Raw genomic sequence first — 18,724 nt, 5'->3', positions numbered from 1 at the left:
ATTCCTCTCTTGTTAAGATTATTCCTTCACTAGAAAGTGGATCCTTCACAATCACTTAAAGTCATTTTACACATCCACCAATGCCAGCAGATTTCTCCGACATGGCTGTTTCTTTAAGACATTTTTGTTCTCTGTTCTGTCCCTATAAGTTCCATCTGATTATAGAATTTTTAAATTCTCTTTTTTTTCTCTTAAGTCTTAACCCTTTCCTCAGTTGTGGTTGCATTTATTTATATCCAGCTTTTCTCCTGACCTGGGACTCAAAGAGGCTTAGAAAACTGTTCTCCCCTCTTCCCACAACAACGCCTCCCCGCCCCAGTGAAGTAAGCCAGGCTGAGAGTAGGTGACAGGCTCAGGGTCACCCACTGAGCTTCCATAATAGAAGTAAGAATTCAAACTCCAGTCTGCTGAGTTCCTACTCTGATACTCTGTCGTCTCCATCAGTGGTCCCCAACCTTTTGATGGTCGGGGACCGCCTCCGGGGGTAAGGAAGAGCCGGTGGCCCGGGCGCCGTGCATGTGCGTTAGCGCCCCCTGGTGGCGAAAACACACATGTGCGGAGCTGCCGCACATGCACGTTTTCACCACCAGGGGGCGCTAACTCGCATGTGCAGCAGCTCCGCGCATGCACGTTTGTGTCTGCCGGCGTGCTGGCAGCCGCGCCTGCCTCTCCCCCCCCCCGTAGCAGCAAGAAGTTAGCCGGGCCGCGAGCAAAGCGGCCGATTTGGCGGCCACTTCTCTCACGGCCTGGTGAGTTTCTCGCTGTCGGGGGGGGGGGGAGAGGCAGACTGGGCCGCGGACCGGGGGTTAATGACCCCCGGGCTACATCGCGTTGTCTCTGTTAACATGCTCTCCTTCATCCCTACTGTGACAAAAGGAAGTATGTACCATCATAAAGAAAGCGCCTATGATTTAACTTGATGATTTTTAAAAACAGCTAGGTGTATCCAGTCCCTCCCCACATCACATTCCACCATCTGGGATCCTGAAAGAGAAGCAGAGCTCTATGAAGAACTAAATCATGCTTCAAGTGCCAAAAGGAAAAGTGCTGATACAAAGACTCTTATCATAGGAAAATGAGCAGATCCACAGATGAAGCTGAATGCGAGATGTAACTCATAGCTGCCCTTTCAGTTGAAATGAATGGAGAATCCCACATATGCATCACGACAAATCTACTCAAATATATTGCATTGCTTATATTTGTCTTTCACTGCTCATGTTTTCTTCTACACTCCTTACTGTTATGTTAATAAAATGGAAAGCCTTTAAGCTTGCCACAGATTCCCCCCCAAAGAATTAACACATATTTATAATCTCAGAATTATTACTTTTCTAAATAAATGTACTGGGTAAAGGCATCATCAACTGCTTTAGAATCTACTGCTGTAAAGTCTATTCCAGCATATCCAATCTTTATTAAGTGTTTGCAGTTTTTTTAAAAAAATCTCATTGCAATCATACTTAGCATTTATATAGCTAAATTTGTTTCACGTTATAGCTTCTACTGAAAGTTGCTGAAAACTTTCAAGACTATAGGAATAATTACAGGGTTGCATTTCATGTTTCTACTGACATTTCAAAGAAACAAACCAAATCTATTGATTTACATGCCGTCATCTGGATAGTGCTGGCTAGCCTGATCTATAAGCAGGTCATCTCTGACTAGTATTTGGGTGGGAGACCACCTAGGTAGTCATGACACAGTGGCAAGCCACTTGAACACCCTTTGCTTTGAAAACTCCATGGGCCACTATGTGACTAGATGGCACTTTCCTTCATCACCATTGATTTGTACGTGGTTCATCCAGGGATTTTACTTAATCCATTATGAATTTACCCAGACCCTATTGTGGAGATTGACGCTCCTGAAACTCTACCTGACTCATACCGCTCAAGTTTTATGATTATACATAGTCTGGTATGGGGGAAGAATACCCCAGAAAAATTTTCTTTCACTAAGGCTCAGGTAGAATCTCAACTCAGGAACTTTGGACAGATGGCAGAAATGCAGGGATGGAGAAAGACAATGGATGCCAGAAGCGAAGAGAACACCTTTTGTTTTACACAAGTGCCAAATAACAAACCTTCTTCTTATCACGGAAGGTCCTTTGATGCCTTAAGGGTAACAGGAAGATGACAGGTTCCTTTGATAACCCCTCCACCTCCTCATATTTTTTGGGTCATATACAATGAATAAGCAAGGTTTGTAAGATAAAATAATCAAAACCCCACAGTCTCACTTGTCATCTATTAGATGTCATCAAGCCTTTCAGCTGTCCCACCTGGTCATCTCATAATTCAGGTACCCATTCCCTCATGGGTCAGCCCTAGATCCTGACCCTCACACCAACAGTTACTTATTTGCAGCAATCCAAGTTCAGCTCTAATTCCACTAATGCCCCCCTCACCTCCCAAGTTATACCCTTCAACCTAATAGGATCACAATAAATACTTTAGCGGGGTACCTCAGGGCTCGGTGCTCGGCCCGGTACTTTTTAACATATTTATTAATGATCTAGATGAGGGGGTGGACGGACTACTCATCAAGTTTGCAGATGACAACCAATTGGGAGGACTGGCAAATACTCCGGAAGATAGAGACAGAGTTCAACGAGATCTGAACACAATGGAAAAATGGGCAAATGAGAACAAGATGCAATTTAATAAATATAAGTGTAAAGTTCTGCATCTGGGTCAGAAAAATGAAAAGCATGCCTACTGGATGGGGGATACGCTTCTAGGTAACACTGTATGTGAACGAGACCTTGGGATACTTGTGGATTGTAAGCTAAACATGAGCAGGCAGTGTGATGCAGCGGTAAAAAAGGTGAATGCCATTTTGGGCTGTATCAACAGGGGCATCACATCAAAATCACAAGATGTCATAGTCCCATTGTATACGGCACTGGTCAGACCACACCTGGAGTACTGTGTGCAGTTCTGGAGGCCTCACTTCAAGAAGGACATAGATAAAATTGAAAGGGTACAGAGGAGAGCGACGAAGATGATCTGGGGCCAAGGGACCAAGCCCTATGAAGATAGGTTGAGGGACTTGGGAATGTTCAGCCTGGAGAAAAAGAGGTTGAAAGGAGACATGATAGCCCTCTTTAAGTATTTGAAAGGTTGTCACTTGGAGGAGGGCAGGATGCTGTTTCTGTTGGCTGCAGAGGAGAGGACATGCAGTAATGGGTTTAAACTTCAAGTACAACGATATAGGCTAGATATCAGGAAAAAGATTTTCACAGTCAGAGTAGTTCAGCAGTGGAATAGGCTGCCTAAGGAGGTGGTGAGCTCCCCCTCACTGGCAGTCTTCAAGCAAAGGTTGGATACACACTTTTCTTGGATGCTTTAGGATGCTTAGGGCTGATCCTGCATAGAGCAGGGGGTTGGACTAGATGGCCTGTATGACCCCTTCCAACTCTATGATTCTATGATTCTACTTTTATCACTGCTGAAATCCAGGTAAAGTCAAGTGCATAAGAAGGTCTAGGTAAACCCTCTACTTTCATGCACATCCCTTCAAACTGTCTTCCATATTAACATGGACACATTGAAATGATCTTCAAGTAAAGTATGATTCACTTTCTTCACAAACCCATCATTTCCAGCTGTCCCATCCTTCTCTAATAGCTAGCTTTTGCCTCTGCCCCCACCCCCCAATTAACCTTGCCTCTGGGAGAAACACACCCTTATTTTAAAGAACTGTTGAGTTTTAAATTATTGCTATTGACAGGGTTGTATTGGGGTTTGTGCCTTTTAATACTGATCTCCCTGTATATCTGGGAGATCAATATTAAAAGGCTGAGGGACCCTGAGGGACCGCCTATCGCCCTATGCCCCTCGTAGGGCCTTGCGCTCTGCGGGTGAAAATCTGTTGGTTGTTCCCGGCCCTAGGGAAGCCCGCCTGGCCTCGACCAGGGCCAGGGTCTTTTCGGTCCTGGCCCCAACCTGGTGGAATGAGCTCCCGGGAGAGCTGCGGGCCCTGCGGGATCTTTCAACGTTCCACAGGGCCTGCAAGATGGAGCTCTTCCACCAGGTTTATGGTTGAGGCCAGGGCTGATAATAGATCTATGCCCCCCCTCGGGACTCGGGTTCTGGACCCGAAGCAAAACATCATCAGGAACTCTTCTCCACCCGCTAGTAGTGGGAGGGAGGGGGGGGGGAAGTTGAGCTGCTGTTCTTGCCATGCCGGTAATATTGGCAATGTTATTATTGTTTTTGGATTTGTGATATTGTTACCCACCACGAGCCCCAAGGGAGTGGCGGGATATAAATATAATAATAATAATAATAATAATAATAATAATAATAATAATAATAATAATAATAATAATAATAATAATCAGGTTAATAAAATTATTTTCTTATTAAGTTTCCTGTCTCTCCTTCCTTTGCCCTCTCCTCACCCCAGAGGTATATTATACCAAAACCAAAACTGACAGAGACAGAGGTCAAAGACTCCATGATTTCCCTACTGCTGTTGGCTTAGCCTGTGTGGAAAGGGATTCCTTTACTGTGACAGACTGAGCACAGGGACTGCTTTGGGTAACAACTGGGTGGCAACTATCTGATGAAGGGTGCATGCCCACAAAAGCTTATACCCAGAATTAAATTTAGTTGGTATTAATGGTGCCACCAGACTCAAACATTGTTCAATTATGAACATAATAACACTGACTGGGACTCTGTACCCAACTTCTGATTAGAAACCCAAAATATGTCTTAGCTTAATGTTCTTCCTTGCCCAGGCTCATATTCACAACCACACATAGAGCCTAGGGCCCCTTTAGGGGCTGCATTTAAGGATGGCATAAAAAACTGGAAGCCATTTGGAAGAAGGCAAAGGGTTTTAGGAGATTTGACTGGGTGTTTTTATGTTTTAGATTTTTAATTTGTACTTATTTTGCTCATGGCCTGTTATGTTCAGCATTCTTGCAAGTTGTTGCTCAGATAGCCGCCTAGCACCGAAGCAAATGAAACAGACTAGAAATGTTTTAAATAAGTATCCAACAATTTGCATTTCTGAAAGTTTGCCTTACCAGGTGTCTTGAGAGCACCTGCTCCAGCTTTGTGCCTCGATGGTGCTGCCCCTACTTGTGCAGTCATGCCTCTTCGCCAAGAACCCGTCTGAGAGACAGACAGAGCTGTTTTCTGCCCTCCTTTCTCTGACTCTTCAAGGATGCCTGAGGAATGGCTTTTCCACTTGCTCCCACTGTCAGTGTTGCTATCAAAATCTTCCTCTGGCTTCTTCAGTTCTTCATTGCTGCCCCACAGTTCTCCATCTGTTACCAGACGTTTCTCTGAATCTGTCTTCAGCTGCATGAAATCAATGTCATGGGATTATTTTTTCCCTTTCATTAATTATAGGATGAGAACAAAAGGCAATAATTATTCCCATTCAATGCCTCTCTTCCTTGGCTCCCAATGTTTAATAGCCCCAGCAAGGCTGAAAGGCAATCTTCTTCCACTCACGAATTTTCTGAAAACAACCATTTTTACTACAGGCGCTAACAGTGACACCATAGGGGTTTCTCAGATATTATATTACATAAAACCACTTTTATTCACAAATGTCACACAGAATCCACAGTGCCAACCTAAACAGAGTTGCACTGTTCTAAGTGCATTGACTTTAGTGGATTTAGAAGGATTTAGAAGGATGTTACTCTGCTTAGGACTGCACTGTCAGCCTTCAAAAGACACACTGTGTTGTTGTGTGTGTGTGTTTTGAAGTCCCTACCTTCTGAACCTCACTTAATACAATTGCTCAAGAAGTCCTGAAAGTTTAAATATGAAAAAAATCTCACTCTCCTATATGTTGATCCAGATTCCTAACACCTGCATTTTAATATGAAAGCAAATGTTAGCAAATGTATTTATTTGTTTATTGTTTATTGTTCATTGATACCTTTTTCTCCAGTGGGGACCCAAAGGGGCTTACATGAGTCTCCTCTTCCTCCATTTTATCCTGACCGCAGTTCTGTGAGGTAGGTTAGGCTGTGAGAGTATGTCTGGCCCAAGGTCATGGAGCAAACTTTGAGAGCAGAGTGGGGCTTCATACCTGGGTCTCCCAATTGTGGCCTGACACAGTAGCCAGCACACCGCACTGGCCCTCAATTAGTATTAGTCCAATTTACATAGAATTAAATAATAAGTTGAACCAAGAACCCTGTACCCTAGTAACACAAACAACCCCATGTATTTCAACAGTGCTAAGTGGATGTTTCTGCCTTGTACAAGGATGCAAACATGTAGGTGTAGATTGAAGAATGCATCAGGGAACACTTCTTACAGGACCCTCATATACCTAATGGATTCTCTGCATATGTCTCTGAGTTGCTTGGTAAAGACTTTTATTGTCAGCATCCACAAGGCAAAATCCAGTATACTGCTTATTTATTTTAGGATTTTTTAGCCCACCCTTTCCCAGGGGCTCAGAGTGGATCACAACAATAGAGTGACTAGATGGAATCAGTCAGAGAGGCCTGTTAAAATGTTTCTTAAGGCTTTAACCATAGGCCTGACAGAATAACTCCATCTTGCAGTCCCTGCAGAACTGCTTAATATCCCGCAGGGCCCTGATTTCACCCAGTGAGCTTCCATGGCAGAGTGGGTCTTCAAACTTGGGTCTCCCAGATTGTGGTCCAACACTCTAGCCAGTATACCTCTCTGGCCCTCAACTGATATTAGTCTCATTTAATGAGTTCAACCAAGAACCCTGTACCCCAATAACTCTACTAGCCCAGAGCCAGGGCCGAAAAAGGGCCTGGCCCTGGTTGAGGCCAATTTGATTTCTTTGGGGACAGGGATCCTTACCAGACTTCAATCACTAGATCCAAGTGCTCTTTGGGAGATGTAATGGGAGAGGCAAGTAGGCGCAAGTTATGCATGTAAAGGATTTCCATACAACGTTGTCTTCCCAAACACCTGTGTGGATGTGTGGGCACAGCCATTCCTATCAATTCACGGCTGCACATTACTTGCATTCCAGAGCATGAATAGTTTGTATTTAGGTGAAAGGCTAAATGGACAATGGGACTGTACACAAATTTCTCAGTCCCCCTAACTGGCCATCATATTCCCTGCAGTGTGGTTTTATGGGAATCCTCTGTTCACAAGCACTGTGACTGCAGCAGAATGGATGGTGCCACTGTAGCCCACCAAAACAGCACCTGCCCATTACACACAGCTGGGAAAATAATGAACTAACAATCGGCATCATTGGTCTGAAACGGCAGTTATCATGACTGCTGCTTATGCTAGCCTTTTCATAACAGGAAAAAATAATTTATATCAATAAGCAATTAATGGAATTCCTTTAATTTGACTATATTGTAGTAAATAGAATAGTAAAAATATATACTTGCAGCCAACTGGATTATCTGACAAAACTGCAAACAGCCCAATGCCAACTTATTTTCTTTATGCAAGTCTTATCTTTACACTTGGTGGAGCTGTTTATAAAAAGGACTGTGGTAGGTTCACACAGGTTAGGCATTTCATTTCCCCCCTCATTTATGCCAATGCTCCACTCCAGTGAGTGACCCAAAGTGGCGTACATTGGTCTCTTCTTCTCTGTTTTATCCTCACAACAACCCTGTGATACCAGTGGCTGAAAGTGTGTGTATTTGGCCCAAGGTCACCCAAGCTTCCATGGTGAAGCGGGGATTTGAACCAGGGTTTCCTAGATCCTAGTCCAGCACTCTAACCCCAATGCTATTCTTGATCTCATAATGACATGTATGTGTATGTGTACAAGTTTACTAAAATCATAAAAATTATAATTGTAAAACCAGCAGTCCAAAGTGGGAAATAAAATTACACAGAAAGGAAAGTCACATGAAGTTTCCTGGATTCATTATGATAGTTCTACAAGCAGGAAAGAAAAACATGTGGCCAGTTACCTGAGTGTGTGCGTTCTTTCTTGAAGAGGCAGTCATATTAGAGTAGGAGCTGACTGAAGAAGTGGTGTTGAGATCATCTGTGCTGATGTTATCCAAGGTATCACTAAGACCACTGCTAACTGAACTGCTATCATCCCAGCTGCAGGGGAACAAAACAAAATCCCAAAGATGTAACCACTCTATCCATTAAAACCACGGAGAACAACCATGGTTTAGTCTGCACGGGGCTTTTTATCCAGTCCCAGTTCGAATGAATCCCTCCTGTCTACGCTGAATTCGATTTGCATTTTGATTTTGGGCAATATAAAATTTCCCTCTGAAACATGCAAGATTGATCTGGACTAACCCTACCTTTCCACCATGATATCCAAAAGTGGATATAATCCTTGATATTTGAAAAAAAAACAGCAACACAAAGTGTGCAGATTTTTGCTCTTTTCGAATTAACTCTCATCTCTGTGCCTCGCAAATAAGAAGTCTTCCCTGATTGGCCAGGGCATCAATTCAAAGTCTTCCTCATTCCCTGTTGCAAGGCTTCCCTTAAACTGACTGCGCTCCAGAAGCCCTAACTTCTCTCAGCAGAAAGTTGCCTCTTGGATTTATTCCCCCCCCCCCGTGCTATCACCAATCCTCCCACCCCCCAGTTCAAGAAAAGAAATAGAGGCTCCTGCTGTGCTTGCTTCTCCAATCGAGTGCAGAACACTTTTCTGTTTCAATTTTTTTGGGGGGGTGGGGGGATAGAGGAAGACCCGAGTTCAAATCAATCGGAATTCAGCAGGATCCATGACGGAAAAAACAAATTAAGTGCAGAATCAGCCCAGGAGTTGACAAAGAGTTGCTTGCAGGTAGTTTAGAATACAAAATAAACAATGCCTGCTGTCACATCAGACATACTATTTTTCAGACATACTATTTTCTGAAATCAACTATTTGTTTATTGCTAAAATGGCCTCGCTAGAAGCTCAGTTAGCAAAAGGGCCTTAAGAAGACCCTTAAAAAAACCCCACATAATTTCAATTTCCAGCAAGCCTGCTGAAAAGCATTAGAATTGCCTGCTTCATGGTTCATTGCAAGCACATTCTGTACCCTGCCAAGGGAAATTCATTAAACCTACCTGAATTGCTGGCCTAAGCTTTATTTTTAGCTCCAAGCTCTTTCTATGGATTTCCCAGAAACACAAAATAAATCTTTCTTTTGTTGCTGCTAAGGCCAAGGCGTGCTTTACATGGCGAGTAAATTTACAGTTTCTCTAGTGAATGTTTTCCAGCCAACAAATATCTGAAAGGAACATTGTAGGTTTACAAACAGAGAACTCACAGAGGAGCAAAGAGATAGAACTCCTTGGTGTAAGTCTCCCATGAATGCAGCTGGCATGGCCAGGCTGCAGCCCACAAAAATAATGTTGTGTTTCACTAGGGCCTTCACCATCACCCTCTTTTGCCACTCTTCAGGGTCAAAGAACCTTGCTTCACCTAGAATCATAGAATCATAGAATTGGAAGGGACCTCCTGGATCATCTAGTGCAATCCCCTGCACTCTGCAGGACACTCACAACCCTATCGCTCATCCACTGTAACCTGCCACCCCCTTGAACCTTCACAGAATCAGCCTCTCTGTCAGATGGCTATCCAACCTCTGTTTAAAAATTTCCAAAGATGGAAAACCCACCACCTCCTGAGGAAGCCTGTTTCACTGAGAAACTGTTCTAACTGTTCTAACCTAATCTGCATCTCAGTATTCCCTTCAACCTAATCACAGCATTTAGTAACTAGTCTTGTGTATTGGTGTATGAGTTATTCTCATCTAGAATAGCGGGTATCTTCAGCCATCAACCTCCTATACCAACAATGGTGGTGATGGAACACACATTCCTTTCTGGATGATTTTGGGATAGAATTGTGGTATAGAATTGTAAAGTGGACTATACCCACAAAAGTGCATGTCTAATGTACACATATGTTCTCACTACACTGGGTAATGGAGCTCATAGATTGAAAGCCCTTCTTCCCAAACTGTGTGCTCTTCTGAGATCAGACCGAGGAACCTGCTGTTCATTATCATGGCATGATTTATGCACTGCCCTGGCCTCCTGCCTTCACAGGTAATCCCTGCAGTTGTCTCTGCACCTGGATCATGAAAAGAGGTAGCAAAATTATTTGCAAGTTGTTGTTGTTAGCCATTCAGTCAAGTCTGATGCTTGGCAATCCCATGGCACAGCTGCCACCACGATCCATGATCCCACACCACCTTCCCTCAGCCATGCAATGTTCTGGCCAATGTCCATCCCAATCGCGTCCAACCACCGCACCCTCTGTTGGCCTGGTTTCCTTTTTCCACTGACCAATCCTAGTATAATTGCATTCTCCATTAAGTGACGATTGGAAATATGACAGATCTAACTAAATCTATGTTTCGTAGTCAGGCTTATGTCCATGCTTTTCCATGTTCAGTTCAAGCTCATCATTGCTGAGCGACCAGAGCAATTCAACATTTTATTTCCCTGCAATCACCACTCACATCCATTAGGGATCCAAGAAAAATGGATTCTTGAATGCATTCGATCCCTTCACCATCAATTGTTATTGTGACATGTCTGTTTTTTGCATTGGTCATTATTTTTGTCTTTTTTAGTGCTTAAGAAAAGGCCAAATTTCTTACTTACTTCATTGACCTTTGTAAACAGCTGTTTGAGGCTTTCCTTAGTTTCTGGCTGGAGAGTAGTGTCATCAGCATACTAAAGATTATTTATATTCCTTCAATCTTAATCCTAGTGTTTGATTCTTTGAGTTCAACCTTTATTATAATGATCTCAGCATACAAGTTAAGCAGGAAATGGAAATGGATACAACGTTGGCACACTATTTAGAACCAGTCAGTGTCCCCAAACAGTGTATGTACAACGGCTTCTTTGCTTTGCAGTTTTATCAAATGCACTGGTACGCCCCAAATTTTGCAGGGTTTCCCACAATTTGCTATTTACACCTCAGCATTATTCTAGGCTTTGTCATCTTCCATAACTCTTTTGTTGTTGTTTCTGATCATTGTTTTGTGCAAACTGCCTTGAGCTAAAGAGAAAAAACAGTTTGCAAATCTTTTTTTTTTTAATGTTCATGTGTTCCAGCCAGGAATAGGTGTTCCAGCTGAGAACAGGTTCTAGACAAGCTATATGGTCAGTTAATTGTCTTTCAAGATATATTGGCACCCATTCCACATGTACCAAAGGATAGACTACACAAGACACTGTGAGATCTATGATCTGATGTTCCGAGGGTTAGGCGCATAGTGGCCAGACTGAGATCTAGGCCCATGGAATGGAGAAACACTTTCCTCCCCCAAATGATTTTTACAATCGAAACTGCCTCCCATCATGCTACTGGGCCTCCAAACATTAGTCCTTTGAGGACAAATAGTGTGAGAACGCTAATTTTGATTTGGATCATCAGTTTAAAGTTTGCCACAACATTTCAATTCAGCAGCTCATTTCAGGTAGGATCTGGGGCTGTGTCCAACTTATAAATTAAGTGAACGTTAAGTGCACACTGCATGTCTTGGTGAATGGAGATGGGTCAGTCAGGTGGATCTGCAGAGTCACAGCAGATGCCTGAGCGACTGCAGCTGTTTCCATGTGCATTCATACCACATCATGATAAATCCCACACAAGCTCAGAGAGGCTCTTTTTCACTTGAGTGTACAACATTAGCCTTTTCTGCAACCCTTCTTGGTGTGTAAGCAAAAGCAGCTGCTGCCTTGGCTGGCAGCTGTTGCTTCAACAGTACCACCCTTCCCATCTATAAAAAGAAGCTAGATGCCACTCTGGGGTGTCCAGACATGACGGAGCTGGGTGATTAGAAATACTTTCACAGAGGGGAACAGGACCATTTCAGGAATGTTTAGCAACTGCCATTTTAAAGAAATCAAGCCACTTCACTTAAAGAAAAAAGAATAAATGTTTACAGTTGTCAAGATTCCTAAATTGTGTCAATGATAAGCACCACATGGAACCCGGAAACTGAGAATATCTTAAAAGAGGAATTTCACTAAAGCAACTGCCTCTGACACAAAATAATGATCCCAGATTAAAGTATGTTGGGAGTGCCACGGGCTGTACCTTGACGATTTAGTCAGCTTGCTGTGAGACTCACGCAATTAATTCTGCACAAGGCTAGTTAACTGTGGAGCGGCCTTATAGCCAGTTCATCCGTGAGCTGATGATACACCCGCTTACATGCTGGTTTTAAAAGTCATATGCTGCTGCACTTTATAGCACTAGCATTTTTTTTATTTTAAAGGGGAAATGATGGAGGAAGATGGTGGCAACTGACACATAGGGCTGGGTGGAGGAACGTCACTTAATTTGCACCATCAGGACATAGCTTGAATGTCTGGTTTTAATGTCAGAGATTCAATTTTACAGCATAAGAAGCAGTGAGCACATCTATAAACATACCCAGAGTGGGTTTTTTCCTCCCTGCCAAGAAATCACACCTAGACCTTCTATGTATTTGGGATTAGACAGTACATTAGTCTCTGGCAAACTTCAGCAACACCACTACTTCTTTGGGATGTGCATCTCTCTACATGTGAACAAGTACAGCCTGCCAGGGAATGTGAATCCTGTTCTGTTTCTGAAGCAATTGTTTCCAGTCCTGGAACTCAGCTGGGGGGGAGGGAATTACATGCACTAGACCTCAGAGGGGTAAAGTATGAGAGTTCCGAGAGTCTACTGATCAAATACTCAGGTTTTGTTTCCTTGGTTTGACATGACTAGAGAAGTGCTCCTAAGCAGGTTAATTTGCAAGAGAGTTCCCTTTTACTCAATGGCACTTAATTCAAAGAAAGCAGTTTTAAGATTGCAACCTAGGTAAAGATCCACCACCGCCCATATTATAAATTCTTTGTGGCGAATCTCTTTCACTGAGTTACAAAATATTAGGCTATTGTTTCCTCATATTAAAAAATGCCCTCACCTGGATATCCCAGGCTAAGCTGATCTCATCAAGCCTCAGAAGCTAAGCAAGATCAGTCCTAGTTAGTATTTGGATTGGAGACCATCAAGAAACACCAGGGTTGCTACACAGAGGCAGGCAATGGCAAACCACCTCTGAATGTCTCTTGCTTTGAAAAACCTATGGGGACACCATGAGTCAGCTGTAAGTTGATGGCATGAATGAATGAATGAATGAATGAATGAATGAATGAATGAATGAATGAATGAATGAATGTATGAATGATATGGATCCTTTCTCCTGTTTTCTATAGAAGAATTCCATTCCAGTTGGATGGAAAGGGGAGGGGGGCACAATATCAAAAGCATATTTTTGAGCCCCATGGAAGTAAATAAGAAATGTAAGCAATAAAATCAGCACATGTCATAATGACTATTAACTTTTAATAGTAATGGGAAACAAACAAAAACCAATTCCCATTGTTCCCTTTGCTTATTTCCAAACTTTGTACCAAACATTGTGAATATATAGCTTTCAGATCCTACATTTTATTTGCATCTTTTCCCCACCTTTACATTTTAGATTGGCTCTTTTCCACTCCCTATTCTTCATTAGTAATGTTTTAAAAATGACATATTCCAATCTAAGAAGCATTCCTAGCATCACTTGTGAATGCACCCGTAAAATAAAAGAAGCATGGGTTTTGTCATTTAAGAAGGTGTGAAACACAGCCCTTTTCATTCAACGTATCTATTAAGGCTATACATGCATAGAGGGTAAGCAGAATTGTGAGAAAACTCCACTTCCAAAGTACATGGGATCACCTGCCCACATGGCTCAGAAACCCCTTATTTGGGGGCCAGAGCCCCCTGTTCCACCTTCCAACCTACCTGTACAACTAGTTGCCATGTATTGAATAAAAAGAGCTAATGAATGAGGTGCACATGCCGTTAGCTCCCGATTCAAACTGGACTGAAAAACGATATTATAATTTGATTTACTAGCATCCTTCTGAATCGGGTTTACCTCACAAAGGGGGACAGGTAAGACAACAATTTAGAATATTTTGTTTAGAGAAACTTTTTGTAATGTACCAGCACATCAGCTGCCAAAGCCTGCCCAGTTCGCCTCCACACCAAGTTCAATCCATCATCTGTCTTTAGTGTTCCATCCTCAGCCTGGTTGCTAATGAGTCATAAAAAAGCAGCACTAAGCCCATCTTGTCGGATTCGAGATGGCACCAACAACATAAAAATCAAACCACAGACTGTGCAAGACAGAGTATCCAATGAATCCTTCTAGAGGTTTACAGAGAGTATAATTTTTGCTACAGCTATTTTATCTTCATAGGTAAATGCCTATGAAAGCCAATAGATCTATTCTTCAACTTCCTTTCCTCAGCAAGTGTAATGTATTACCTGTCATTTTCAAGCACGGCAACCACTGAAGTGGAAATTCTGTATAACTTCAGGGTCACCAAATAGATTTAATCGGTATTTTCACAGATAAATTGTTGACAACTAAATAAAAATGGTACTATATGACAGGAAACACTTTGGGTTAGAACCTTTTAAGGAGGCTTTTAAAAAAAACAGGCTATTTAACTTAAATAATATTTTTCTACCTACAATGTATTCTGATGCACTTTTCACTTGCTATTTACCCAAAATACTGACAAAAATCTGCTGGACCAGTACACAAACAATTAAAATCCTTTACATTGTTTCAACATTATTATTATATATATGTTGCAAAGTCAATAAAGGTACAATTAATGGGTAAAATGCATTTGAACTGTAAAGTTCTGTTTGCTTTTGCAAAACCTGGTTTATTACTGAGATGGTTTATTTGCAAAATCTGGTTTATTACAGAGGTGACAAATGCATCTCTTGGACTTGTAACAAAATCAAAATCAAACTTTCTATTGCAAACATTTAGCTAAGACTGTCAATTCAAAAAAACAAAACAGGAAACCATCTGTTGTTGATAAGGCTCTATTTCTAGACATAAAAAATGATAAGCAGCATAGAAACCAAGGCACTTCTGGATGTGTATCTTTAAAATGGGCTTTATTCCTAGTTAGGAAATGTAGACACAACAACCTGCTGAGCACTTGGGTGTGGCTCAGAATACATCTGTAAGAACAAAGCTCAGTTGGTGGGGTCAGGGGGGAGGGAAAGAGGAAGCAAGTGCAAAGCTGAACTCATACAGGATTGTGGGTTTTGTTTTCTTTTATTAAATCACAAAACAACCATACCCCCTGACAGGGTTGCCAGATCTGGGTTGGAAATTCTCTGGAGATTTGGGGCATGGAGCCTTAGGAGGGTGGGGCTTGGGGAGATGAGAGATTTCAATGGGGCATAATGCCATGGAATCCACCTTCCAGAGTTGCCACTTTCTGCAAGGAAACTGATCTCCGTCACTGGGAAGTCAACAATAACAGCAGGAGAGAGCCAATGACCCCTGGAGGTTAGCAAACCTACCCCTTGATTCCTGGAGAGAGAGACTATTGTTGTTGTTAGGTGCGAAGTCCTGTCCGACCCATCGCGACCCCATGGACAATGATCCTCCAGGCCTTCCTGTCCTCTACCATTCCCCAGAGTCCATTTAAGCTTGCACTGACTGCTTCAGTGACTCCATCCAGCCACCTCATTCTCTGTCGTCCCCTTCTTCTTTTGCCCTCAATTGCTCCCAGCATTAGGCTCTTCTCCAGGGAGTATTACCTTCTCATGAGGTGGCCAAAGTATTTGAGTTTCATCTTCGGGATCTGGCCTTCTAAGGAGCAGTCAGGGCTGATCTCCTCTAGGACTGACCGGTTTGTTCGCCTTGCAGTCCAAGGGACTCGCAAGAGTCTTCTCCAGCACCAGAGTTCAAAAGCCTCAATTCCTTGACGCTCGGCCTTCCTTATGGTCTAACTTTCACAGCCATATTATGACTATTATGACCAGGTAAATTCTACTTTGGATTCACATTCAATTGGGCCTTCTCCAGGTTAAAGTGGCTAAATAGATCTCATGTACTGAGAGTGTGTGCAACACATAATCACCTAAGTACAACTATTGCTGTTGTTTATGTAGATCTGCCAAGGACTGAGCTTGACGTCTAAGGCAGGATTCAAGCAGATATGTAATTTACCAGTCAGTTTAAATCAATCAGTGCTAATCAAGCCAATCAGTTTAAATCAGTGCTAATCTGGCCAATGACATGTGGCCACACCTGAATCTATTGAGCCAACTGTGTATATAAGTGGGGTTGTTCTGGGAGTGTTTTTCAGTGCAGTCTTGGTACTACTGATATATTCTGGCAGCCATAAAAAGCTGCAATGATTCCAGTTCCCTTGAGTCACTGACCCACAAGACCCACCACAGACTTAACAATAGCCATTTCCAACTATAGTATGTGCAACCTGAAAGCTGGATTTTTGGGGGTATATGTTTGTGCATATTGAGGTTGCATAGAGATCTTGCTCTTTTTACACAAAATAGTGACTGCAAATAGTGAAAGAATCATAAGCCGTGTGTTCTCCCCAAATGTGAGTTCCCAGAATGTAGAGTAACAGAATAAAAAGACATAAAACCCCTGCAAAAATATGTTTGCAGCTAAGCTTGATCCATCCTGCCAAATTAATTTTCTATTACTGGATACTTTTCTAATAAGCATTCATAGAATTATCTATATTAAAAAAATTAGACCACAATATAACTGAAACTACATGTTAAATATGACTAAGTAATGATAAACTGATATTTCATTCAGACACTGCCTTTCCCATAGTTAATTCTACTCATAACAAAACAGTTGGCTGACAGAAAAGCCCCTTCTCACTTAAAATACTATTCTGGCCAGCCTCATTGTTGGAGAGAAGAAACAGCCAAGCCTTGTGTATTTCTTCTGTGTGAGTCTACAGAATTGAGGCCTACTGCACAGGGTTCTTGTGCAGATGAAACAGGAGGCAAAAGAACTTCCACTGGGCTGTGAGTTGGGCTGTAAAGCCTTCCCTCCCCCTCTGTGAGGCAGCATGAGGGCTTCCTGGCCTAAGGGAAAGTTGGCCACTACCCCAAGCCCATTTACTGTGTCCCTGTCAGTAGCCAGGGGCAAACTGGCTGCAAGCTTTCCAGATTGCCCCTGGCCGGGCTGGGGGGGTAGGCAATGTCGCCTCCCTATTGGTCCAAATCCCAGCAGGCGGGGCCAGTTCAATCTTTGGACCAATCGGACTGGCTCCATGCACTCTCTACCCAACTAGGCCTTAGCTTTTTATATTATACAGCAAAACTGTTCCAGATGGTTGCCAGCACCCTTGATGAGGGCTAGGAATCTCCCATAACTAGCTTTTTTTGGCCCTATCAGAAGAAGAGTCTAAGGTATCATACATATGCCTTCCCTTCCTCTCCTCACAATAGATACCCTGTGAAGTAGGTGGGGCTAAGGGAGCTCTGACAGAACTGTTCTATGAGAACAGCTCTGACAAGCCGGTGACTAGCCAAACGTCACCCAGCTGGTTTCATGAGGAGTGGGGAATCAAACCCAGTTCTCCAGATTAGAGGGCTCTGCTCTTAACCACTGCACCAAGCTAGCTCTCTGAGCAGTAGTATGAAACCCTCATCTGGTAAAAAGGTGGCCTAAAATTGTTTAAATAAATTAAATAATTTTTAAAATGGTCATTTGGTCTAAAGAGGACTATAAAGGTATGACATCACTTCAGGAAAAACTTACAAATGATGTTGTGCCATCACCAATGACTCCCCCTCCCCCATGTCTCCCCACCTCCAGTTTCCTGCTGGTTGGCAGATTGAGCCAACAACCCTATATAAATAACTATTACCTGGAAATCTAACTCTTGCCAATTTCAGGGACAAAATTATATATGCAGGAAACTCACACCCCATATTTCTCTGGAATCTACCACTGAACATTGTGTGACTGAAAACCTAATAGTTGATTCTGGAAAAGGTTCTTCTCTTAATCACTTGCTGATCAGATCTTGTTTTAATCCCAGGTGGGTGTGGGAGAAGTATCTTAGTTACTGTCACTAAGCAACAGCAATTCTGCTGTTTATGATTCTTTTACCCTTACAAAATTGTTACTGGGCATGCAGAGTTGAAGCAGAAACCTGGAAATAAAAGAAAGGCAGTAAAAATGATCAGGTTTTCTAGTGGTAGGCTAACTGGCGACTTCTAATAATAGTGGTAAAGGTAAAGGTATCCCCTGTGCAAGCACCGAGTCATATCTGACCCTTGGGGTGACACCCTCCAGCATTTTCATGGCAGACTCAATATGGGGTGGTTTGCCAGTGCCTTCCCCAGTCATTACCGTTTACCCCCCAGCAAGCTGGGTACTCATTTTAGTGATCTCAGAAGGATGGAAGGCTGAGTCAACCTTGAGCCGGCTGCTGGGATTGAACTCCCAGCCTCATGGGCAGAGCTTTCAGACTGCATGTCTGCTGCCTTATCATTCTGCGCCACAAGAGGCTCTTAATAATAGTGGTAGCCCCATGGAAAAGCTGATAGTTTTAACCTGGTTGCAAAGTTTTACAGAAGTCTTGGCTCCGTCTTTCAGATAGCAAGGTGTTTTCTACTTTAAGCACAGTGGAGGCATTTCTTAGTTGCATTTCTTAGTTGCATTTTCACTCATAAAAGGTGACAACATTTAATACATCTCACCATGAGTTCTTTTACACAAATGGATGAGAGAGTCTAAATGGTTATAATTTCAAGGTTGAGTGCAAAGGGAAACAGCCAGTCTACCCAGTGTGTGCCAGCCAGAGGATTTTAATACTGTGCCTGTTTTACTACCTTAACTCCAGGCATGTTTTTCAAAGAAATCAAGTTACAATTTTCCTAGGGGTTACCTAGATAGAGCCAATGTTATGTA

The 18,724-nt window shown here is 42.6% G+C and overlaps 1 protein-coding gene across 15 annotated transcripts in view; it reads right to left on the bottom strand.

The window, feature by feature from the left end:
- NAV3 (neuron navigator 3) overlaps positions 1-18,724 on the bottom strand; it is a 548,360-nt gene that overhangs the window by 68,177 nt on the left and 461,459 nt on the right. For all 15 annotated transcript variants that reach the window (XM_077338887.1, XM_077338888.1, XM_077338889.1 and 12 more), the window contains 2 exons: positions 7,907-8,045; positions 5,042-5,318 (listed from right to left, as the gene is read on the bottom strand). In XM_077338887.1, coding sequence (XP_077195002.1) covers positions 5,042-5,318; positions 7,907-8,045 — 416 coding nt within the window. The remainder of the gene's footprint in view (positions 1-5,041; positions 5,319-7,906; positions 8,046-18,724) is intronic.

The sequence above is a fragment of the Paroedura picta genome, chromosome 5 (assembly GCF_049243985.1).
Source record: "Paroedura picta isolate Pp20150507F chromosome 5, Ppicta_v3.0, whole genome shotgun sequence".
Taxonomy (NCBI): domain Eukaryota; kingdom Metazoa; phylum Chordata; class Lepidosauria; order Squamata; family Gekkonidae; genus Paroedura; species Paroedura picta.
The sequence above is the reverse complement of the archived record's forward strand: the minus strand, read 5'-3'. Positions and strand labels throughout refer to the sequence as shown.